General features: G+C 38.1%; 1 protein-coding gene across 4 annotated transcripts in view; it reads left to right on the top strand.

The window, feature by feature from the left end:
• Positions 1-21,433, top strand: part of Scn1a (sodium voltage-gated channel alpha subunit 1) — a 123,388-nt gene extending 101,955 nt beyond the window's left edge. For 2 of the 4 annotated variants that reach the window (XM_041631643.1, XM_041631642.1), the window contains exons 22-27: positions 6,533-6,814; positions 8,944-8,997; positions 10,490-10,627; positions 13,306-13,410; positions 15,208-15,478; positions 18,073-21,431. In XM_041631643.1, coding sequence (XP_041487577.1) covers positions 6,533-6,814; positions 8,944-8,997; positions 10,490-10,627; positions 13,306-13,410; positions 15,208-15,478; positions 18,073-19,250 — 2,028 coding nt within the window. In that variant the 3' untranslated portion in view covers positions 19,251-21,431. Of the gene's footprint in view, positions 1-6,532; positions 6,815-8,943; positions 8,998-10,489; positions 10,628-13,305; positions 13,411-15,207; positions 15,479-18,072 lie in introns of all 4 variants that reach the window. The other 2 variants (XM_041631641.1, XM_041631640.1) reach the window with 2 other exon arrangements.
• Positions 21,434-26,597: the final 5,164 nt, after the last annotated feature.

Raw genomic sequence — 26,597 nt, 5'->3', positions numbered from 1 at the left:
TGAAACATGCAAATGAAAGAGAAAGCCTTTGTCCCATTACTGCCTTAGGGTCGCCTATGCTCTCAAGCAAGTGACGCTACCGGATCTTCTGCAGCGTGGAAATGGCAAGCACCCTGTGTTCCCTCATAATAGAAGTCTATTATCAATTTTATTACACTACACTTCAAGAGGCTTAACACTCATTTTAATTTCCCTAACACATATGGAAACATCTCTTTACTAGTCACAATCAGGCTCACAGAAGCCTTGATTTCATATTCACATTTATATTAAAAACTATCATATACTTTCTCCAGATTATGCAGGCATTAATCTTTTCCAGAAAAAAAAAAAACCACTGTCATTCCGGAACGGCAATTTCAGTTGTCAAGGACAACATCGTTCTCATTCATTTTATATAAAATCATGTTGACTGAATTAAAATCCATAATTTAAAAGGCTCCCCAATACTGAATGATGCTAAGTGTACACGATTGTTAGAAAACGTTTCAAATCTGACCTTTTATAAGATTATTAAATCTCCAATCTTTTATTTTTTAAATTTTCATATATTCTTATTTTTTATTGATTTTTATTTTTATATGTAACATTTACTTTCCATAACAAGTGGCTTTGTTTTCTATTTTCTGGTTCTGATAAAAGTGACTATATCTATGATTATTAATAATGCTTTCTTTTTTTAAAAAATCTGAAGTCATAAAAATAAAAACTCTGTGTAGATGCTAAGAAGCTGATTTCTGACTATGATTCCTTGGCTCAAAGTGAAGCCAGAAACACCACACACCAACGGTAACTCCTCAGCACCAGCTTGGCATTGTAAAGTCAAAATACCATTCTTCTCGCTCCTTCTGCTGTGTTTCTAGCATATGAATTTTTCTACTCTGTGAAAATCTGACAGTGGGTGGTGGGGAGGTTGGATGTGATGATGCCTGTGACCAGGAACTGACATTAGGATGTCTTCAGAAACTCTCATTTTATTCTCTGTGGCAGCATAGAATCGCAATAAGCGGGGTCACAGCGAAAACCAGGCACTCATTCTGCTTTGGATTTCTGTCACTCTTTCAAAGCATGTGCTTTTATGCAACACTACTGAATACGGCATGCTGCATAATGCTTGAGAAGGAGTTAGCAAATGATAAATGAGACATCATCACGTTGTCCTTTTTGTTCTGCATGTTTTATGCACATTTTTGGCTGACAGCTTTTGAACATTTATTGTATTTCAAATTTCCAGTCCAAATTTTTCAACTCGTGAAATTGAACTGAATGAACCAATGTCGTGAATACCTAGGGTCAAATAAAACTGGTATTTAAGTTAGCAGTTTTAGTTTTCTAATCTGGGAAATCATAAATACCGTTTCAAAGGAACTCAATTCTTAATTGCTAGGGAAACAGACAGCGAGCATCATATACAAAAAGTAACACCAAATGTTCTGTCATATCAGATCTCTCACTAATAATAAACTATATATTTTTATTTTATATAGGATAATCTTGCTCCAACTTGGATGGGGTGGAGCGGTGGTTCCTCCCCTCAGCCCTTTATTATGGGTACTGTATTACCCCTTTTGCTACCTTTAATCCTTGCACTGTGACTTATGTGTAGTGGGGATGAGGGAGGGAACGGGAAGGGTGCGATTGCACCACAGTAGGAACAATGCAGCGTTACGACCCCAGTAGCGCATATTTTTGTTAAGTTTCACTAAATATATATGATTTAGCTACTGTGTACTTCATTGTCCATTTATTGGGATATGACTTGATTGGTGAGGGTGGGGGACCCTGGTGTAGGATGATTATTATGAAATCGTTCTGACTTGTCAAGCTGATGATAGTGTCTGAGGCATATATCTCTTGCCTTGGAGACACTGCTCTAGTCTCTCCAAGGGCCAGCTAGAGTCTATCAGTTGATTGTCAATGTGAGTGAGCAGAGGCTAAGGTGCCAGGCATCAAAGGGTCATTATTGATTATGCTCAGTCTCAGTTTATATCGCTAAAAATAATTATTTGCAAAAGGTAGCAAGGTGAGATACCTGTGAAAGAGCAGAACATACAAAAATGTGTTTTAAATTCTAAAACCAAGAAATGTGAAAAGGAGCTTAATTGAACTATATAGAATAGAGCACACATATAGAAATAAAATAAAACTCATGAGCACTAAGGTATTCATGCATAAGCCAACTCCTTGCAAGCCACCACAGCATCTTAGAAGACATCACAGTGAACCCCAAAATAAAAGCAAATCTCATCTTCATTACCTCTTAAAATTCAGGAGTCTTATGTAAGAAAGATAATTTTTATTATTTAGAATAAGAAAAATAGCGTTTTGTTTGGATAATTGATACATTTGCCTATCAAACATATTAATAAAATTCCATAATACTGATCTAGGTGTTAGGCTTTTTGAACATATTATTTTACTTTTCATATTCAGAAGTCATGATTTCTGCTTTCCTATTATTACATTATTACTCACATAATTTTTCTGTATTTTTTCGAAAAACTATGGAACCCATGATTAGCACTGACTTGAAAAATCAAATCAGTTCATTTAGAGGAAACTTGAATGCACTGAAATTCCTAACATCCACTAGCATATTTGTCTGTTTCTCATTTTTCATCAATTTAACCAGAAGTGTGGACCTTAAAGAAGAAAGAGACTCTAAGAACTGATGGTGCTACTAAAGAGAAATCCTACTGGGAGCTGGTTTAAAAAAAACTTGTTGGAAGAAGCAATCTCTAAAATCAACCCATTAAGCGTGCTTCTTTCTGAGACATCTCCTTTTTATGCACCTTATAACCTCAATTTGTTCTTTCCAATTTATTTAGACCAACTCTTCCCAGTACATCCCCACATGGGAGCCAATTAGTGACTCTCCCTAGAGACTGATAGGAATTAATACATCTCCCTCTCTGCAGAACCAAGGGATGCTTGGGGCTCTTGGGAAAGACAATCCCTTTGTGACCTTTTGCTCTGTACTTTAATGAAATAACAACTTTAAGTGCATTTTGATTGACAAATCCTCTGATGCTATGCCAAATGGTTTTCTAAGACAAAGTTCCCTGTGAAATAAAATTTCTCACTGGGCCAAATCTATGGCAAAATTGTATATCTTCTTCTGAACTACATTCCTATACGATACTGGACATCATCACAAACTCAGTAATGAACATTAATTTCAATTCAAACCCAAATCCTGTTTCAAAAGATTCCACTCATATTTATTACATTATACAAAAAAATACTTATTCAAGTCTTTATTTTTCTCATATAATCCAGAAATAAAATCTAAAAATTATGTTGTGTTCAAAACATACTAAGATAAATTTTACTTCATTTTATTTTCCTTTTCCTATCCTGAAAGATCTCTGTCACACTCAAGACAATCAAAGTATTAATTAATAGTAAATATGTCTTTGTATCTTACATTTTCACAAAGATATTATTACCTGTCTTTAGAGGTGGTAAGTCCATCTCCAGATGGTTCAATTCCTAGCCAGTCAAGCATGAGGATTGGAATTTGGATCTCCAGAACCCATGTAAAGTATAAATGGGAATAGCAGCTCACCTGTAATTCCAGAGCTAGGCTGATGGGAAGAGATCTCCAGAGAAAGCTAGCTAGCTAGACTAGCCCTGACAGCAAACTCTGAGTTCAAATGACTCAATGAGTAAGATTCCAAACAGTCAAGGAACACCTACTTCATGCCTCTACACATGTGCTCCACATGTGCATGTACACTGGCACATATATATCCTGTCACACGGAAACACACATCTATTCAAGAGACATACACACATCAAAGTATCATAATCTACCAAAGATATAGGAATCTAACTTTCACATAGAGCAGTCAGGGAAAACCATAAGTGGTGGAAATTCTTGAACAAATAAGCAGGGAGAACAAGAAGGAGCATGAAATGCCAATTCTGGCCCACTTTTCTGAACCTACATTTTTTAGGCTTCATTAGTCTCATTTTCCAAATGAAACCCCAACAGTAAATTGTCTTTGAAGTTCTTTCCAGGTCTAAATTTATGATTCTTGAGCTCAAAGGACACAACTCTCAACTTTGTTAAGGAGGTTGACCTGGTGGGTAGAGTTAGACTAAGTAAAAGATGTGCTTATTTTGAGCTAAAGTCTTGAGAAGTGGAAGGGTCATCTTGAGAGGAAATACTGGGAAGGGAGTTATAAAGAAAGAAGAGTCTCAGGCAGACGCATTAGCACATAGTTACCATCAGAGAGGAGTTTGGAGTGTATGTGGTCAGCTAGGGAATCTGGAAGGGGAAATTTACCATGGTAGTGAGATTTTTCTGCAGCCATGTCTGACACCTGAGCAGAATCCCCATAAACCACCCTGTATGGTGGAAAGAGGAGAAACAGCTCCTGAAAGTTGTCTTCTGACACAGTGCTATAACATTATAACATGTTCATACACACACATACACACAGATAGATAGATGATAGATAGATAGATGATAGATAGATAGATAGATAGATAGATAGATAGATAGATAGATAGATAGATAGATATGGTGGGTAGGTAGGCAGGCAGGCAGACAGATAAGTGGATAAATAAGTGGACAAATAAATTAAAAGTTTCAAGGAAAGTAGATACAGACTAAGGAGTGATGTAGATGTCAAAGAGAGGTAAATGTTTTCTGATGGCTAGAGACCACTAGAAAATTTTAAAATGGGACTTGGAATAGCTTTCAGCTTGGATAGAAGGAATTATCTACCCCAAGTATCCATGATATCCATGTAGCAAGATATCCATGCTGAAAGAAGGGGAGAGAATCTGACAATAATGTAATAATGTTCTAAAGTAACAGAGGTCAGAGTCAAGGAGATCAGGAAGGTGGGCAAATGGCCAAGTCAGAAAGGTTTGAAGAACACATTACGAGAGCTAAAGACCAGTATCGGGATGGTCAGTGCCATGGGGGTCAAAGGCAGAAACTCACTTGTTAGTACTGACTCTGTACAGCAGACATACACTCCAGTGTGGATTGAGACGATAAACCCAAAGAGGAACAATTGCTCCATTTCATTATCCATTACTCAATTCAAAAAATTAACTCTATGAGTACATTTAAAATAATACCTAAAAGTATTTTTAGAATCCTTTTCAATAAATAACTTCAAAATGAGATTGAAGATAACTTCAAAAAACAATATATAAAGGAAGGTTTATGTGTTAACTCTTTCAGGCAGGCTATAGAGTGAGATAGTTGCTATGTATATATGTATTATGTCTCCACACAAGCCTGTCCTCTGCTTCTGCCTGGACAGCTCAGTCGAATTAACCTTTTCATGTTCATTCCCCATCTCCATCATTATTTCTTTGACCCACTTAACACACTGTTTTGTGGCCCCCGGTAGTTATTGTTTCCTACAGAGTTCAACTAGGGCTCAGAAGAGCAAGGAATTGGCTCTTATACTACTATCAGAAAGACAAAAACGTTTATTCTGAAATTGAACTCTAATCAAAAGAAAGTAGATAATATTAAGAAGCACCAAACTGACAGAAGCAACAGGCATTGCCACATGATTGGCACCAACTCAGCCATTCATGTTCAAGTCTGAGACACATCTGGCACTGAAGAGTATTGTAGGTCTAGCCTTTATCCCCTCTCTTAGCAGCTCCAGGGAGAGCTATGGAGAAGGAAGCTGGAACTCCAAGAGAGTAGATATGTTTAATCTGTGGTCCTGAAATAAGGATAAGAAGGAGAAAAATTCCTTTTTTATAAAAAAAAAAGGGTGGGGGAGATAACAGTTTAGCACAGGGCTTTACAGAGTCACATCCGATCTGAGAAGTATGGCCTCCCTCCTCTTCTCATTTTCCTCCGAAACTGATCTTCCTAGTGTTTCATTTAAAATAAGTTTATTGGATTAAACTCAGTAAATGAAACAACAGACATGACTGGAGCTTGAAATAAACGATGTGATGATCTACTGAAATACATAATGCTAAATTGTCTTGCTTCGTATGCAAAAACTATTATTAGCTATAGCAATGCATGGATAATTAAGGCCAAAAATATATTAGGTGTTTAAAATAGTTTTATATTTCTACATCTTAATTTTAGTTTATTTCTAAAGTATACTGGTAAAAATCAATTCATGCCCAAATGTTTTAGTTATGTTCTTTGACATATTGGTTTCATTTCATTGTTTTTTAAATGAGCTAATCTTCTGCCCAGAAGTTCCTACTTCTCTTTTTTTTTCTAATAAACTACACATCTGATGTCATCCAGTAGCAAATTCCTCTGATTTTGCTTTTTCGTTAGCTCCTCCTTTATATTAAATTTCTTCTTTTCCCCCCATTTTTTTTGCATATGGCCTATATTTATGTTTCTAAGCATAGCATTGATGGAAGAATGGATTTATTTTAAGATTATTTTTGCTTGGCTCTTACCTAAATAGGCTAAGTAGTCTTGGTAGAAAAAAAAAATAAAGATGAAAATTCCTAGGGGAATTTTTTTCTGCTTTTAACCAATGAGAATTCTGACTCTTGTTTCTCTCCATTTGTGTATTAGGTGGTTGTGAATGCCCTGTTAGGAGCAATCCCCTCCATCATGAATGTGCTTCTGGTTTGTCTTATATTCTGGCTCATTTTCAGCATCATGGGCGTAAATTTGTTTGCTGGCAAATTCTACCACTGTGTTAACACCACCACCGGTGACATGTTTGACATCAGCGAAGTGAATAATCATTCTGATTGCCTAAAACTCATAGAAAGAAACGAAACTGCCCGATGGAAAAATGTGAAAGTCAACTTTGATAATGTAGGATTTGGGTATCTCTCTTTGCTTCAAGTTGTAAGTGAACAGTCTTTTCTCTGAAATTTTTACTGCTCAGAATACTAACAAAGTGGTTATGACAGCTGTTGTTTGGTTAAGAAAAAAAGCTTGTAATAATTTTTCAGCATTATTTGTTGGTACAAGTCTCAGAATCCAGAAGAGTAGAAACGTTCACATGAGAAGGCAGAGTCAACAGAGGTCAGGCGTTTCAATTTTTTCCAAGGGTCTTATTTTCTTTTTCTTGTGTTTCCTCAAATTCCTGTCCTTATGAAAAAGTTTGTTATTAACTAAATGAAATCACTGGTATTTATCAAACATTCCTGGATAGTAGCTGATGTGTAAGAATTCACACGCTCAGCTACACCAGTCTGAATTGGAAGTTTGAGGAAGATGGTTGGGTGTGAAGATTATGTTTTCCCAGTTGGGGGGGGGGGGGAATAACAAAGTGCCAGCATGTAGAATCCAAAGGCAGACAACTCTAGTATCATACCATATGAGATTTCATTGCCATTGTTGAGTTCTGTTCTACCCTAAACATCCCATTAGTTCCCTAAGAATAGTTCATATGTGTAGTTTTAAATTATGAAAGATGGTGGTTCCTTAAATGTATTTATCCAGGGACACTTCTAACTGCAACACAGTGAGTGTAAGCAAAAAACAGATTATCTATTAAAAAAAAACAAAACAAAGCAAAATACTGGTCTAGTTTTTCTGCTTAAAAAAGAAAAACGCTATATATTTTCTTCTCGTTTGCCTTTTTAGGATGTTCAGAGAAGAACTGTACTTGGTTTGCTAAGATAAGGTTTTGGGTCCTTAACAGAGACCCAGCAAACAAGCCTATGCTGTTCCCAACAGCTTTCATAGACGTCCTTACAACTATTCTTTGATAACTTTGTCTCTTTTTGTGTTCTTGGAATATCTTTCTCGCAGACCTTGTAGCGTACTCTGAATGTTTACTGATGAATACAATGATTTTTGAAATACAACAAGAATAACCTCTTAACCATTACAATGGGTTCACCGTGTTTTGCTTCCATCCATGCTCACCCTGTACTGACACTCGCACTGATAAGTTGTGTGTCGAAAATATCACTTTCTTCATAAAGCCAAGGACAGAAAAATCGGGCATTTTAGATAATCCTTTGAAATTCTAAGTGATTCTGAAAAAGAAGGGGCTGTCTGCACATGGGTCTTCAGCGTAGTCTGCTCTCAATAAGCAAGTCTTTAAGGGCCATTTCACACTAGACCTTACAGAATCACGTCTCACCTCTCTGTTGATTAGTACTTCCACTGAAATGGTTCCTCAAATCAATTATTTCTGGTTCCTGTATGAAGTGTGTGATAGACAAGTTCTATAATTGACCTCGGCCACTGGCATATTCTCCATCTCTCTTTCTTTTCTGAAAGAAAGTATTTTTGTGTTCTGGCTAACATGCATTCCTCTCACGTCATCCACCACTCCACGAAGGTCAAGGACTTAAAAACAAGGATGCCTCAAAAAAAATCATTCTAGGCTTCCTCATTGACTAAGGAATAGGTACGCAATTCAGGGCCTCTGAGCTCAAAATCGATGTTCTAAGACACATAGCAAATGAGGGTAAGACATTAGAGAAGGGATCCCTCTTCAATATGCAAATGACAAAATGCCCTACTCTTTCCCATGTCTCTTATTGATATTAACTTATTCTCTTCAAGGATTACACAACAGAGAGTGAATGTAGGGCTGTTTCTGAAATTTTCTTTAAAAGCTGGTTGCAGCTTTTTATATAAAACCATATGATTTGTAGAGTGTTACAGTAAAGAACAACCTTAAATGTTGTCAGTTTGGTCACCTGGAAGACAGATTTCTTCAGAAGATCCTCAGACCTAATTTATAATTGCTGCATATATTGCCAGCTCTGCTTACATTTCTAAAGCTTTCTACAAAATTATGATAACATGTTAAGCTTGAGACTAACTTTAGAGCTGGTTATAAAATAGGAAGATGTGTGGTCACCTGCTTCACTTTGTATCTTCGTTCGAAATCCCTGCAAAATTTGCTTTGAAATGACTTTAAAATACTTCTTTAAAATGTACAGTAAGAATATTTCATAAGTATGAGTTTTGAATTTTAACCCAAAGTAAGACATGACTGTCCTTTCCCACAGGCCACATTTAAGGGCTGGATGGATATCATGTATGCAGCAGTTGACTCTCGAAATGTAAGTATCCTTTATAGCTTACTTCTTCTGTAAATACTGATCAGGTGCCTAGATTAGCTCAATAGTTAGTCAGATGAACTGACTATTTTAGCTAAAAATATTTAGGAAAAACGTTTCCACTCAAGAACAGCAAATGCTGTATTGAGTTTAACCAAAAATCTGAAGGGAAAGAAGAGGAAAACAAACTCGACTCATTCATTTAATAGCCGTGAAAATGTTCTCTAATATCTATATTTGATGGAAAGGAGCAAGTAGAAAAAGTATATGATTGTCATCAACAGCTGAAATGTATAGGCAGCCTCCAGGGAGGCCTGGAAACCTGAAGATACTGGTGGAGATCTCTTAGACACGTCAGTCTTTTCAAATCCACTTTACATTTACAGTATCCATGAATTGACTGGAGCCTGTAAAAATGCTTTTGGCAATTCTACTTTATTTGGTTACACACTTTTTCTTCCAGATGTACATTCAAACCTCAGGCTTCCTCTAAGATTGATCTCTAAACTGTAAAATTTAGAGTTTCTTCCTCCCTGTTATTTTTTTCTTTTGTTCTTGTTTCGTTTTTCCTTGGTAGCCCAGACACCTAGCTCACTATGTAGACAAATATAATCTTGAAACCCTTCTGATCTCCCTGGGTACTTTTTGATCATGTCTGGAGTTACGTCATTTCACTTCATTACAACGACTTCCCTTTACTTGTTTGATCGATTTTAATTCTGTTGTCTTTAAAAAGAGACAATGCGTTAGAAATCTTTGTATAGTAAATCTTGACTCTTTTGTTGTGCAACGAGTAACAGGTCTGTCTATGTCTATTTTTATAACGATAAGCTTGAGAGTTGGCTATCAATGGACGATTTTAGAAAATGGAATGTTTAGCCTGTCTATTCGATCTAAAACTTTTTGTGACTGTGGTGATGGTTAGTAAAAGATGCCAGCCTCCAAGTGAACAATCCTGCTTTTTTACTGGCTGTATAGATCCATACACAAATGAATCAGCACCCTAAATATATTCTCTATATATTTATAAGAGCTACTTTTTTCACTAACAATTTTCTTTGGTTGTTTTGAAGACAGGGTGTTACATTGCAGCCCAGGCTTGTCAATTACTCATGGCAGGTCTCCAGCCTCATCCTCCCAAATGCTTGGGTTGTGCAGACATGAGACACCACACGGAACTCACTAATATTTTCGAATTACTCAAAGTTAGCTAACTTAAAACTTACCAAATTTAAGGCAATGCTTTCCAAATAACAAAATATCCATCATATATAAAGTTACGTAAATAGTTTTAGAATGCCATATTACATTACTTTTAACACCAAAACTTTTTAGTGCCCAGTTTCAGGGTTTTTTCTTTTCTTTAGAGGCAGTTGATATGGGAAGAAAATCTACTGATTGATTACTAGGAATATAATCTACTATGTGGAAAAGCACCAATGTGGTCCCCACTTCAAAGCTGTCTAGCAGTTAACAAAATGCTCTCCTCTGGCAGGTGGAGCTGCAGCCTAAGTATGAGGAAAGTCTGTACATGTATCTCTACTTCGTCATCTTCATCATCTTTGGGTCCTTCTTCACCCTGAACCTGTTTATTGGTGTCATCATAGACAATTTCAACCAGCAGAAGAAGAAGATGAGTATTTTTAAAATATTTCTAACATACTGACTTAGAGGAAATAACAAAGAATTTGAATTTGAGTCAAAATGAGATCTTGAATTCAGACACAAATTACCTTATGATTTTTTCCATATGGTTTATCCATAACAGCTCACTCTCCTTTACAATGTATTTGAAACTAAAAGGTCACTAGAGACTGGAAAAGCATGTGGAAGGGTAGATAAAAGGGGGTTATGTTTGATCAGTGAATACCGTATGCAATATACATGTAAATATCCATCAAAATTATAGGCACACATCACTTTGCCTGACTTGGAAATATTCTGCATGCGTGAGTGCATGCATGTGTGTGTGCATGGTGTGTGTGTGTGTGTGTGTGTATGTGTGTGTGTTGTACGTATGTTTGCTCGTGTGAGTGTGTGCAAGTTTCTGTGCAGTTGAATGTGCCTATGCATATAAAGGCCAGTGGTGGACATAGTGATCTACCTCAATTGCTACCCACCATAACCTTTAAGGCAGGATCCCTCACTGAACCTACCATAACCTTTAAGGCAGGATCCCTCACTGAACCTGCAGGTCATCAGTTCAGCTAGGTGTCCAGAGAGGAAGCCCAATGGGTTTGCCTATCTCTGCATTCCCAGCGCCGTGATTATGAGCACATGTTGCCATGCCCACTTTAACACAGGTGTTGACATCTAAGCCTAGTTACTCATGCCTCCTTGTAAAGCATTTACCACTTAGGCCCTCTCTGAAATACTTTTTAAAAAAATTACAGTTATTTATTCATGAGAGTAAGGTGTGCATGCCACGGGTGTGTTTGTGGTAGTCAGTGGACAACTTGCAGAAGCTGGTCCCCTCCTCCTGGGTCCCAAGGTGGTTAGTCTTGGCAGCAAATGCCTGGATACATGGAACCATTGTCCCAGCCCTGAAATACTTTTTCTTTAATTTTTAAAACAGTCTTATTTTACCTACTAATCCCAGTTCCCTCTCCCTCCCCCACCCTGCCTTCTGGCCTTCCCTGCTCCCCACCTGCATCCAATCCTTAGAGAACATGAGGCCTCCCATGGGGAGTCAACAAAGTCTTCACATCACTTGAGGCAGGGCCAAGACCCTTCCTTCCCCCTATTTCTTGGCTGAGTAAGGTATCCCTCCATAGGGAATGGGCTCCAAAAAGCCAGTTCATACTCTAAAGGTAAATTTTGTTTTCACTGCTAGTAACACCACAAACTGCCCAAGTTGCCCACATTCAGAGGGCCAATTTTAGTCCTATATAGGTTCCTCAGTTGTCAACGCAGCTGTTTGTGTGGGTTTCCCCATCATGGTCTTGACCCCTTTGCTTATATTATCATTCCTTCCTCTCTATGGCTGGACTCAAGTAGCTTGGCCCAGTGCTTAGTTGTGGATATCTGCATCTGCTTTCACCAGTTACTGGATGAAGGTTCTATGATGACAATTAAGTAGATCATCCGTCTGATTACAGGGGAAGGGCAGTTAAGGCACACTTCCCACTATTGCTTTTGGTGGTGCACACCAGTAGAATTTGCTGAAGGAGGCAGAGGCAGGAGGATTACGAGTTCAAGGCCAGCCTAGAATGAAATACTTTCTAATATATAATTTTAAATGCTCCTTTTTGGCAAAGTTTTCTCAGTATCATATGCATTTATCATAACTTGGTTAATGTTGTTGTTTCTAGTCTTTAATGACTTGCCAATTTTTCCCATAAAATATTTGAGTGTTTAAATCTTTTCTTACAGTAAATTTGCAGAGTGAAATATTTTGCCTCCTTGGAGTCATGCATGCAGTCAACTGTATAAACTGTATGACCGTGACCTTTTTCCAGCTTCCTCACTGACATCAAACATTCTCTTGATTTTTAATAGTTGGTATTTATAATATGGAAGCCAAATTAACTTTAACGTTTGTACGTTTCATGGCTAATAGATTTGAGTGCATTTAAGAGCTTCACAACCAAAGAGGTCTTTAGTTCCCACTACTTCATACTATTTATTGAGTCTATTTACTCATCGATACCGAGGATTTTTACACTACAAATCATTGCTGTTGTCAGTGCTGATAGTATCCTATTTCTAGCAGCTTCCTCTGCTCCATTTGCGCTTCTCAGCTGCTGTTCAGTCCTCTGGGCCACTCTCCTGTCCCACACCTGGCATTCTGATGAGCACTCATCTCTGAGCTCCCCCAGGCTTCTTTCGTCCCCTTTCCTAGAATTCTTGACAGTATTAAGGAGATTGTAAGTTAAGAAGATGTATGCACACACGCATGTGTGTATATGTGTGTGTGTGCATGCGTGTGTGTGTGTGTGTGTGTTCAATTCTTTCTACATCTGAATAGGAAAATCATTGTATTATTGTATTACATCCAAAAGGGGATGTGTTTAAATTAAGGAACTAAATACGTAGTGTCCCAGTGAGCCAAGATTTACAGTTCATGTATATGGTCCTGAGTAACTACTTAAGAGTTTCTGTGCTTTTTTTCTCTCAATATAATAATAATGACCATTTTGAATTATCTTAAGAAATAAATGTGATTTCAATCACCATAACATACTTTTAATTTTTCAGCTTCAAAAATCACAGGAATAGTCATGCTAATTTCTTTAAATTTTTTGTTATAATATTGAAAAGTATGTAGGACTGGACATGGTTTTAACCAGTTTTGATTTTTCTTTTCTATACTTTGGAGGTCAAGACATCTTTATGACTGAAGAACAGAAGAAATATTATAATGCGATGAAAAAATTAGGATCAAAAAAGCCACAAAAGCCCATCCCTCGACCAGGAGTAAGAAAGAGTGAATGAAAATCCTATAAGACAGCTTTGAATGTGTTATGTTACACAGAGGGAGTCAACTACTATTTCCAGTGGGGGGAAAAATTGTACTTCTTGAACATCATTAATTTATGTCTTTCTAAAGTTTGTTGGGTTTGTGTTTGTTCTTTTGGTTGGTTGGTTGGTTGGTTGGTTTTTAAAGACAGGGTTTCTCTGTAGCCTTTGGAGCCGGTCCTGGAACTAGCTCTTATAGACCAGGCTGACCTCAGACTCACAGAGACCTGCCTGCCTCTGCCTCCCGAGTGCTGGAATTAAAGGTGTGAGCCACCGGCGCCCGGCTCTGATGGATTTTTTTGACACCAAAAAGAATAAGAATATACAGAAAATGAAAGCTCATCTTCAAATGACTTAAAACTATACAACTAGAATCCCAACTATATAGCCAAATGACCCAGGGAGTGTGATCTGCACACTGTGTCTTACCATAGCTGTCGTGCAACGGTGAGGAACACACAAACATTGGGAGGGACTAACATCCATTGGGCTTTCTTAGATTAAGAGGAAGACAAAGTATTCACTGGCATATCATCTCCAATGTAGTTGTTGCTTAATTAGTACAAGTATTGAAGCATTTTGGAGGAGGTAAGAATTCCAGTATCTAATATATATATATATATCCAGTATCTAATATATTTACATACGGCTAAAATGTTACCAATTACTGATGTCCAAATGATCACAATTTGTGATAATAAATAACCATTCTCATATTTCCAAGATGACTTCAACAAACTATAATAAAAGAGTGTTTACCCTATCATAGTGATTTTCATGGCAGTAATCTTTTTTATTTTTTTTATTATTTTTTTTATTGAAGAAAAAAAAACTTCTGCCTCCTCCCAGCCTCCCATTTCCCTCCCCCTCCTCCCACTCCTCTTTAATCTTTAAACTGAAAATATTTCCAAGGATGAATCAGAGAAGAAAACATTAGGAAACATTCATTTCTATTTTGTTAGCCAAGCATTGCTTTCTTAATGAGAAAATTTTTTCATTGAGACTTAGTGCTGCCCAGAGAAATGACTCAAGTGTGTGCCTCAAAGTTTATGGTAATAAAATATCCTTAGGCTCCTTCAATTTCCCAAAGGAAGAAACAGGCAATGGTCTGCAGGTTTGAAAGTAGCCATTTATCAGTAGCCAAATTCACATGTTCACCTTGCAGTAGCACAACAAGGAATGCCTTTATATCTGATAATCTCCATGGAGACCATCCTTGTGTGTCTGACAATATCAGCAAGAGCCGCTTGCAAGGAACAGATTAATGTTGCCAAGGTGTGATATAAATATATGCTGTTTCAGATGTGTCCTTGAAGTCAAGGGTCCCATTGACAATCCTCTAGGAAGAAAGCAAATCTAATATTAATATTTACTACATGTTTTTAAATGGTCACAGGGTCCAACTGATCGTTGGAAAGTGCTGCAACCAGAGCAGCTGATGTTTGGAAAACCAAATCAGATGGGCTTCCTACAGTCCTGTGGCCTTGATGTGTGGAAACTCAGGGTGTTTCTGTATAGAGAATACAGAGAGAAGCCCTTCAGCAAGGGATTTGATATTCTCAAGAATATACATGGTTAAAACAATTTAAGTAACTAGATGTAAAAGTGTACTACAAGGTTTCTCACAGGGATTGGTGCCAATAGGTAGGTACCATGTATAATACTAGAAAGGAGGTCAATAGAGGAAGTAGTTAACATACATCATGTCTACCAGGAAGATCTCCCATGGCTGAAAGTATTTGCGTTTTTCCGCAGAACAAATTTCAAGGAATGGTGTTTGACTTTGTTACCAGACAAGTGTTTGACATCAGCATCATGATTCTCATCTGTCTGAACATGGTTACCATGATGGTGGAAACGGATGACCAGAGCGATTACGTGACTAGCATTTTGGCACGCATCAACCTGGTGTTCATCGTGCTGTTTACGGGCGAGTGCGTGCTGAAGCTCATCTCCCTCCGCCATTATTATTTCACTATTGGGTGGAATATTTTCGATTTTGTGGTGGTCATTCTCTCCATCGTAGGTAAGATGTGCAAAGACTGTCAAACTCATCCTGATAAAGGTGTATGTTGAAACAGCCAATTTGGAATGGAGATTATCTCATTATTCAAAGTGAAAATGTTGATAGGTTTTATCAAGCTGTATTTATTTTTCTTCCAAAGTTAGGCTCCTAGAACATTCCATTATTTATTTTTTCCATTGTATCTATTTGATACATTATTTATTTGAATTTATTTGTCAATTAGTAAAATCTCCGTTACTGAGGTAGATTTTATTACGTAGATCTGTGCTATTAACCAAAACAAAAATGGCATTTTAAGTGACTGAGACTGAATACTTTATACACTATTGAGAGCACCAACATTCAACCTGTGGGATGTGACCCCTTTGAGGTCAAATGACCCTTTACAGAGGTCATCTAAGACCACTGGAGAATCCAGATATTTATGTTATGATTCATAACAGAAGCTAAACTACAGTTAGGAAATAGCAACAAAAATAGTTTGGTTAATATAAATAGTTAATATAAATAAATGGTTGGGCTCACCACAACATGAGGAACTGCACTAAAGGGTCGCAGCATTAGGAAGGCTGAGAACCACTGATGTAGATAATTCTGATGAGAGAGGCACTGCAAATCTGGTCTGGTGATAGGGAATGGCAGTGCATTAGACATGTAGTTGTGGGGTCAATGGCGTAGAGTGGAACATGGTTGCAATGGGAAAAGGAAATCAAAGAGGGATTAAAAAGCAAGTGTTAACAAAGACAAACAGTAATTCACTATGACTGATAATGAAAATTATCAATATTTCTAGAAGGAAACTGGCAGCATAGGCTATCTCCTACTTAGTCATATCTTTCAAATTGTGTAATGTATAAGGGTCTCTTGAAGGTAGATCATTCCACTGCATGTACAAATAATACTTTATAGAAGTGAAGAAGTCCTTACATAGGCCCAAAATACTCCTTCTTAATTAAGACACGGTCACTGCAACATTTTAACCATAAGATTCTCTGTTGGAAGGGATTTTTGTGTTAGTATCCATTCTGATGGGCTATATATCTTAAATCTCACTTATATGTAGTCTTTAGTTCCAACACAGATCAGTGGATACAATCATGTAACTACAATATCCAGAAAGAGAAACACAGAGATAGAAACAGAGACAGAAACAGAAAAGGCTGACTTAAGAGAATGAGGCCTTTGTACTTAAAGGCCTTTGGGGTTCATTGTTTGGTTTGTTGTTTTTTTTTTTCTTTTTATTTGGTATATGTGCACTCGTGTGTGTGTGTGTGTGTGTGTGTGTGTGTGTGTGTGTGTGTTACTCTTTAGTGGAGTCTTTATATAAAAAGAATGGGAAGGAGCTGAGAAATATCCCAGCATGTAAAGAACTTGCTGTGTAAGCTTAAGAACTGGAGTTAAGATTCCTAGCAGCTGTGTACGTTTCGCTCAAGTGTGACAGCTTACCTACAACTTCAACACTTAGAGGACTCTTGGTTGTTCCCAAATAACAGAGCAAGTTATTCTATCCATACCAGAGAGCTTTGTATTCAACTGAGAGACCCTGTCTCAATAAATAAAGTAGAAAACAATCAAGGAGACTCTGAATGTCAAGACACATACACACACACACACACACACACACACACACTCGAGAACATGCATACACATATTCATACCACATAAACAGACATGTGCCAAAAAAAAAAAATCTCAGGGAGAAAGGAGCTCTAAAATTTAAAGACTTGAGATGCTACAGGAGACCAAAGAAGCATTAACCTTGGAGCGTGTTGTGAGTGTACAAGCACATGCACAAACAATTCTGTAAGAGTATTGTGCAAGAAACTCAAGGAAGCATCGTTTATAGGAAGAGGAAAACAATATTAAACACTCCAATATTTTGGATTGATGAGGTGAGAAAAGGAAAGTTATGTTAAAAAAAATTAGAGAAAATCATCATAGCCGTATGAATTTGTACTTCCATCTTTAGCTGTTGATACTGAAGCAAACTTCAGCATCTATTTCTGATGAGATTTCAGGTTAACTATGGCATATAAACACCTCTGAAAACAAAATACTATGGTTCTTATCTTTTAATTTTTTGCTGAGTTAAAATTAATGTTGATTTATGTTATACATTGTAGAATTCTATATACATTCAGGCTTCCATATCTATGAATTTGGTATCCACAAATTCAGAGATCAAAAGCATGTTTAAGAACCCTGCACATCTACTGACCATACACAGACATTTCTTTGTTTTTTTTTCTTTAAAGTGAAGTGCAGCAACTCATTTTCTGACGTTTATGTTGTTTAATATGATAAATAGATTAAGAGTAATTTAAAACCTTCAGAAGGGTGTATATAGGTTATATGCAAATGTGATTCCCTATGATATAAAAGAATATAAAAGAATTTTGATATTCTAGAGAGGGAAAGTGCTTCCTGGGACAAGTCTGCTGCAGACACTGGAAGATGATTGTATTATCTATGTACCATGCCTAAGATTGCACAGTTGAATCTCAATGTTCTGAACTGACTTTGGAACTTTGATAAATCAAATATTTTAATGGATGACTTCTTCACTGATTGAAATTCTAATTATTTGTCTATAGGAATGTTCCTGGCAGAGCTGATAGAGAAGTACTTTGTGTCCCCTACCCTGTTCCGAGTCATCCGCCTGGCCAGGATCGGCCGAATCCTACGCTTGATCAAAGGCGCCAAGGGCATCCGCACCCTGCTCTTTGCTCTGATGATGTCCCTTCCTGCGCTGTTCAACATTGGCCTCCTGCTTTTCCTAGTCATGTTCATCTACGCCATCTTTGGGATGTCCAACTTTGCTTATGTTAAGAGGGAAGTTGGGATTGATGACATGTTCAATTTTGAGACCTTTGGCAACAGCATGATATGCTTATTCCAAATCACCACGTCGGCAGGCTGGGACGGACTGCTGGCCCCCATCCTCAACAGCAAACCCCCTGACTGTGACCCTAATAAAGTTAACCCTGGAAGCTCGGTGAAGGGGGACTGTGGGAACCCGTCTGTGGGGATCTTCTTTTTTGTCAGCTACATCATCATATCCTTCCTGGTTGTGGTGAACATGTACATCGCTGTCATCCTGGAGAACTTCAGCGTCGCCACAGAAGAAAGCGCAGAGCCCCTGAGTGAGGACGACTTTGAGATGTTCTATGAGGTCTGGGAGAAGTTCGACCCCGACGCCACTCAGTTCATGGAATTTGAGAAATTATCTCAGTTTGCAGCTGCGCTTGAACCGCCTCTCAATTTGCCACAACCAAACAAACTCCAGCTCATCGCCATGGACCTGCCCATGGTGAGCGGAGACCGCATCCACTGCCTGGACATCCTATTTGCTTTTACAAAGCGTGTGTTGGGGGAGAGTGGAGAGATGGATGCCCTTCGAGTCCAGATGGAAGAGCGGTTCATGGCTTCCAACCCCTCCAAGGTCTCCTATCAGCCAATCACTACTACTTTGAAACGCAAACAAGAAGAGGTGTCCGCCGTTATCATTCAGCGTGCTTATAGGCGCCACCTTTTGAAGCGAACGGTCAAACAAGCTTCCTTCACATACAATAAGAACAAGCTCAAAGGTGGGGCTAATCTTCTTGTAAAAGAAGACATGATCATTGACAGGATAAACGAAAACTCTATTACAGAGAAAACTGACCTCACAATGTCCACTGCAGCTTGTCCACCCTCCTACGATCGGGTGACAAAGCCAATCGTGGAAAAACATGAGCAGGAAGGAAAAGATGAAAAAGCCAAAGGGAAATAAACAAACAAACAAACAAAAATAATAAATTGGGTGACAAATTGTTTACAGCCTGTGAAGGTGAAGTCAAAAGGACTCCTTTGGGAGGTCAATGCCAAACCGACTGTTTTTACACACATTTACTTAAGGTCAGTGCCTAATAAGACAGTGACCCCCTTGTCAGCAAACTCGGTAAAGGGGAGACGACCTTGGCAGGCGGTTACTGTTCTCACTACCAGCTGACACTGCTGAAGACAGAGACAATGGCTATGCAGCCTGTAGGGAGCAGTCTAAAAGGGGCGGAGAGCTATCATTTGGGGGTTAACGGGAAACACTCTAGTGTAGTAACTGTATCCACCATTCGCATTTCAACTGCCAGATTTGTCACGTTTTTTACAAGCTCAGTTAGCGGATTCATCTTTTTTTTTTAATCATGTGTCCTTTGTTACATGTGACTAATTTTGTAAACACGGTTTCTGTTGGGAAATAGAGTAAAGGAACTGTTTTCCAGGTGTGTCACCTGGAGGTATGGCCCTCCTTTCTGCACAAGGTGTGGTTTTGCACGGGGCTATGCTACACCTTAGGATTATGCCCGAGGAAAGGTCAAAGGAAAGCAGAGCCCGTTCTTCAACAGTTCCATATCATCTGTGTTCCTGAGGGGGTGCCCGGGGTGCACACTGTGGTGATCATCAGATTAGGGGCTCTGTTCATCCAGTTTTGTCAAGTCTAGCCCTTAGTCCAAGGAGACTTTTCAGGATAGGTCATTAAGTCTTAGTGGGTGCACACTTCATTCAAACGTCTGGAACCACGCCGTGTTTCTGTTCGTTGTCTCTTAAAAGTCTCTCACTACTGAATATGACGCCCTACCCCCAACCCTAGCAGAGTGAATTGAACCAAGCGAACCCTTTATAAATTTCTGCTTAATCCTGCACTTTGTTTAGCCACCTTCAGCTCTCAGCGAGGTTGACACTGTACGTGTTAATGAAATGCTATTTATCATGTAAATAGTCATTTTACTCTGTGGTGCACGTTTGAGCAAACGAACAGTGACCTAAGCACAGTATTTATTGCATCAAATATGTACCACACGAAATGTAGCTTGCGAGCTTTCCACAGGTAATATACCGTATTCTGTACCATTGTAGATAGTGTGGATGCTGCCAGTGCATGTTGATATTACCATGTTGCGGTATCTAGTTTCTCCCACCGCTCAGAATCTCCTTCATGAGAAACCATAGGTCAGTGGCTAAGTCAAGGAAACCGTTTAGCAGACTTCGTTTCTTTAAGTCAATAAGCAATAGTTTGCAACACTTTAATGACGTTTGGGTTCTTTTTAAATTTCCGGTGGGTAACATTCAGTGTATAGACAGACTGTACATACATGTTTGAAAAAAAAACCAACTACACTGCTTAACCTGTTAAAACATGTTTAGAGTTTTATAAGCGGATATAAATACTGTACAAAGTCACTTTATTTTATTTTTCAGCATTATGTACATATGAAGAGGAAATTATCTTCGGGTTGATTTCACAATCACTTTTCTTACTTTCTATCCATAACTGTTTTTCATGGAAGATCTTTGCTAACTAAGAAATGAAAACATGCCAAGGTAGCAGTAGATCTCTGCCTTTTTATTACATTTATTTCATTTCACAATTTTAAGGGGCAAAACACATTCACCACTCCACATCCAAGTTAGGATTTGCAATTGGAAAAGGGGATAACATTTGATTTATAGTTCTTGTCGTCTCTATGCTAACTGCTGATTGTAGCGCTTACCTACCTCTGTCCTTAACCCCAATTGCTGTTTAATTTTCTTTTTTTTTTTTTTGCTTTGGAAACAATTCTCTAGATTGTTCTAAATATCAATGTGGGCTTCCTAATTTCTTTTCCTCAAAAACAGAGAGCATTACACTTACATAGTCAATCACATAGACCTATTTTGTGTTTCTTACAGAAGCAGACCATAGGCACCTCTTTTCTTAAAAAATATTTAGACAAACCATATTCATGAACTGCATGTGGGAAAATGCTACTATTACCCAAAATGATGCTAATCACAATGAAAAAATGTGCAGAACTAATAAAAATTAATTTTTTTATTTTATTGTTTGCCCGGTTACTTTTTGTTAGCAGAATTTTATAACAACATGAAGATGCTTTGATGTATGGTGAAGAGAGCTGCACACACGCGCATGTGCGCGCACGCACACACACACACACACACACACACACACACACACTTGCTATATGGAACAGAAAACTTGGAGTAAAAATGAGACTTTCTAGAATGTGCCCCTCCCACAAGTGGCCAGCAGCTAGAAACAACAAGATGTGAGCTTGGTGGGAACAAAGAGCCAATGCTAACACATGAACTGGTATTCATAGAGGGGAAAGTTATGCGAGCCAATGCATTCAGGATGGCCTCTTGAGATACAAAAGGAAGCCTTGAAAGCACCATTGAAAAACTCAAAGCTAGGAGTGGGCTACTGTGCTTCTCCAGAAGCTCAGATTATCACAAAAAGCAGAAATCTTATATCGCTTCAAACTATCTCTTCATATTTATTAAAAATTTTAAAGTAGAAAATTAGCAATGGATAAACTAAGCAGAGACAATCATGAAAAGCATTATCAGAGAGGAGACCAAATGATGCTATCTCTTTTTAAGCTACCCCAAGAAGGTCACATTACTTCTAAGTCACCATTGGGATTTCATAAGCATCGTATAAGTGTTTGCAAAGTAAAATCAAAGACATTCTACTAAAGAAGTGGGTTTGCACTTAAAATGTCAGTGTCACAGAAAAATCCAAGGAAATCCAATGAAAAAATGTGCAGAACTAATAAAAATTAATTTTTTTATTTTATTGCTTGAAGATGAAGGGTTATGCAAGCCAAACACCATGAGGTAATAGACTAAAAAATAAAAATTGTTATTGGCAATGCTGGTTAAATTTAAGTATGAACCACCAATTAGCTATTGGGACTGTAATGTTGTAGTTTTTAAGGCTACTATAGCTATTGCAAATTTAAAAAATAGAAAATTGCATTATTCTTTCACCTTTCCCCTCCCCTTTCCCTCTCCTCTTAGCTGTAGAAGAGTCAGTGCTGTTTTGATTTCTCACAGTTCTTTATAGTACCGCACAGGGAACTATAACCTTAATGATAAATACCTCATGCAAATATTGCTATGGAAAAATGAATTTTCTCACCACATGTTAACGAATTCGTTTCTCACATTGAAGCTGCCAATGTGAGTATATGTGTGTTTTACCAGAAAACATTAAGACCCAAGTGTTATCTTCCTCCTTTGAGATATTGGCGATACATTTGAAGTCAGGCAATTTGACTGCGGTAGCAGACAGTTTAATATATTGTGAAGTGAAAATGAATACTGCCAGGAGCTGAGAGACAGGTAGGGGTCCGATGATAGAAGGTCTTGACTGTATTGTATAAGAGCTGCATTTAAAATCACACATAATGCCAGCTAAAATGCTAACGCAATGCTAAACTGCATTCTTCTAAAGAAAGCTTGTTTTTTTCTTCATGTTCGGTGTCTGATTCCTGTTCTACCAGTTTAAAGGCAGGCAAATTTAATTGTCTGTATTCAATCTTAATGGGATATGGAACTTTTTGAGAACTTGCTGATCATGACCATTATTCCCATCTTTCTTGAAACTGTGACCTTTATTATCTTTTAGGAAACCAGAGTACCTTAGGTATCTTTCCACATCTCATTTGTTTTTGCCTTATAGCTTTTTCTCCTTGGAATTATATTGCAGTCAGTATTGGTCATTTTGCTGAGTTGGTGTTGTAATTCCAACTGTCTACTGGTGTTTTGTGCTAATACATTCAGCTGTCGTGTTCAATTTAGCATGTCTGACACCAAAATTTCTTCCCATTCTATCCCTCTCAGTCACTAAAGAAACTATCCAGGAGCTGAGAAAGTGGCTTAGAGGGTAGAGACGCTTGCTGCCAAACCTAATAGCCCGAGTGCAATTTCCAGGTCCCACGGTGTCCCGCAGCCTCCTTTTGGTTGCCATGGTTCATGTGTACACAAACACACATGCACATAAGTACAACCACACACACTCACAGAAACACACACATACAAATACACCGCCAACAACAACCACTAGCTAAATAAATAAAACAAAAATGAAAACAGCAAGAAGTCAACCTGATTTCCTAACGTCTGTTACTGAGTTACTAGGCTAGTTCACGAAGAGAAAAAAAAGAAAAGGAAGAATGTATAAATTATAGCAATGAGGGAATAAATGTGCAGCTCAAAGTAAGGCTACATGGCGACTTCTGATCTGGGTTCTACTGAATAAAAGAGGGAGGAAATGCTTAACAAAAAAAAAAAAAAAGAAATCATGGTCAAAAGTATATAGTAGACCACCTGAATTCAAGTTGCAGCTGTACAAAGTTGCTCACTCACCAAGTGGCTTCTAAAGTTCCCTTAATGTCTCTCTGATTCAGTTTTACCATCTGCAGATATTAATAACTTATTCTCATGAAGACAAAACGACTCAGTGCAAGTGTTCCTTATCGATCACTGGTTCCAGGCATCCAGTCATTATGGGAGCTATGTTCAATCAGACCCAAAACTGAGAAGCAGCCTGGTACAGTGGCAGCATTTGCAGCAGGTCTGTGAATGCAATGGAGGAGGTCAAGAACAAGCAGATTCTAACCTTAGGACAAAAAAAAATGAGAAACAGAAACATAACTTAAGAAGTTCCTTGAAGAATAAATAAATATATCCAGGAAGGAATAATACATAAGCTTGAGTACCTTCTCTTTTAGGGTTCCATGGTTTATTTTCCTGTGCGGAAGATGTTTGGGTTGACCTAAGAAAATGGATACTCAGATGTAATGAGTAGTGCCTAAGACATTATATACTGTGGCAAAACAGGAGTCAAGTTTGTGAGACTAATTATCTCAAAAGAAATGACATTAAATACTGCTGTTTCTAGATAACTAGAAATAGGAGAAATAGAGATTGTGAGGAACCTGGAAACAAAAAAAAAATTAACAAAAAGTAGGTACTTTGTATTTCATTTGCATTTCTCATTTATAAAGTTTCAATGACTAGTATGGAAACATATAATAAAATATACCACAAAAATGTTGGTAGACTTGTTTATTTAAACACATGGAAGATTTTTCTTCAATTTCTTTGGCAGTCCTCCTAACAGATAAACCAGGCCTAATTTTTAAAGGTTAAGTAATGTTATTTAAGACTGAAAAACAAGTTCCCAGTGCATTCTTTGAGAATTTATGAGCATGCCTTGAGAAGGAAGACAGTACCAATGACCATACCAACACAGCATGTGCTGGGGCTAGCCTGAGCAGAACACAGCATGTGCTGGGGCTTGCCTGGGCAGATCAGGATGGATGTCTGGTTTCTTCATCTTCTCCATGCCCCAACTCTCAGTAGGCCTTGAAGAGTGTGACTTGGAATTCATACGTACATGCCTATTGGCCTCTGCCTCCTCTCTGACAGAAAAATACAGACACCTGTTGCCTAGCAAACATCAGCTGTCTCGTGAATGAGAAAAATGGTGCATTGCTAGCATTGCTATAAACAATTCTTTGAAAAAGGATTTAGCTGAGGGTATGGGCTCACACCTGGAATCCCATCCCTCAGGGGGCAGAAGCAGGAACTTTAAAGTGAGTTTGAGGAAAGCTGGGCTTACATAGTGAGTTACAGCCTGGGCTGCAGAGTTAGAGTTTCCTCAGCAGAGTGGGACTGGCCTGGATGTTTTTTCAAGCCATTAGTTCAAAAGTAATCTTTTAATTTTTTTGAATTTAAGAAGTCTATAATACTCCATTCTTTTTTATGTTAGAACTACATAAGAATAAATTTATTCTTATGAAAGGAACTGGGACTGTTTTCCCTTCAGTATGACTTAGCCTCATTCTAATCTGCATTATTAATGTCCATCTTTCATCGGGGATGGGGAGCAATACCTTATTCAGCAGTGTTCCTTGCAGTCATAGAAAAAAAATCTAAAAGCAAATAAAGAGTGCCTTTGATTCATTCTTTGCTGTAACTGTATTCAGTTACACTACCGTAGGGAAAGTAGCTCCTGGGCTACATTGACCGATAACGTAAAACAGATGAAATGCTAGAACACAGTGTGTTACGGATAAGGTAGCAATGGTAAATTGGGAAGGGATAACATGACTTCAGGAAAAATGGTTGAAGTACTCAGAAACAAATAATTCATCAAAGAGAAGAACGTGCATGACATCATTTACTTACGGACAGCAGAGACTTCTTATATGTCACATGCTATAACTAGTAACAAAAAACTCACTGGGCACTATCTGTATAAAATTTAGTGTGAGTGTAGGCTCTATACCTTATAACATTCTGCCATGCCCCTTTCTCCACATCAGAACCTAAATATTCCCATGGCCTTATCCTTGGACCATACTTGAATTATACACCTCAGCATCGTGGTGGATACCGAGTCTCCAGGTCTACTGTATAATATCAGCCACCTCTCAGTATCTTTAACTATTCCTTTTATAAAAATATACCAGGCCATTAGTTTAAAATAAAGTCCCAAACCTTATCTCAAATCAGAATCTCCAAGAAAAGGCTATACCCATGTATTGCGCATGGGCACCGAGTCTTGCTGCCTGTTCCAGTGAGGTAGAAGAACATTATATAGGAAGCTCTTCTCAGAGTCTGTGATCAGAAATGTCAGACTAACTCCGGCTTTGGGGTATTTAGCCCCACAAGTGTCAAAGCTCTCAGCGACTCATCGTGGTTGACTGCAGGACATAGTCAACACAACATACCGAGGAAGCTGTGGCACCAAGGAAGCATAGATTAACTCAGGACAGATGGATACACGCTCTTATACTTCTTAGTAATATCAGAATAAACATGACATTGCTTCCTCTCAGTAAGTACAATTTGACCTTACCAAAAGGACCCATGTTGTAACAGCAGGAACACGACAAACATTTACAAGGCTTTGGGAAAATTGGAGAAAGATGTCTGTTTGGCTCTGGGAGAAATGGTTAAGCACAGGAACAAAGGGATCTACACCAGGAACAAATTCCGGACATCTGGGCTGTTCTGAGGAGCCTGTGGACACTTAAGATGAAAAACCTATTAGGGCCCAAAGAGAGAGCAGGAAAGGTCACCACCCCAGAAAGATCACTGCTAATATGTTTTAAGGACACAGAGTGTATTTTGGTTTTGACAGAAAATTATCCTACAATAAACTCAAAAACTAAACACCAATCCATTTGGGAACGAGGCCAGCATTCATAGGTCATTGCGCCAAGTCTGTAAACTTTATTAAAATTTTATAATATTTTCCTGATTAAGCTGCAAAAATAAAGCATGTAAA

This window comes from Microtus oregoni, unplaced genomic scaffold (genome assembly GCF_018167655.1).
Source record: "Microtus oregoni isolate MIOR12 unplaced genomic scaffold, Mior012 000037F_ref0000500, whole genome shotgun sequence".
Taxonomy (NCBI): domain Eukaryota; kingdom Metazoa; phylum Chordata; class Mammalia; order Rodentia; family Cricetidae; genus Microtus; species Microtus oregoni.
Note: the sequence above shows the minus strand (reverse complement) of the source record. Positions and strands in the feature narration are given on the sequence as shown.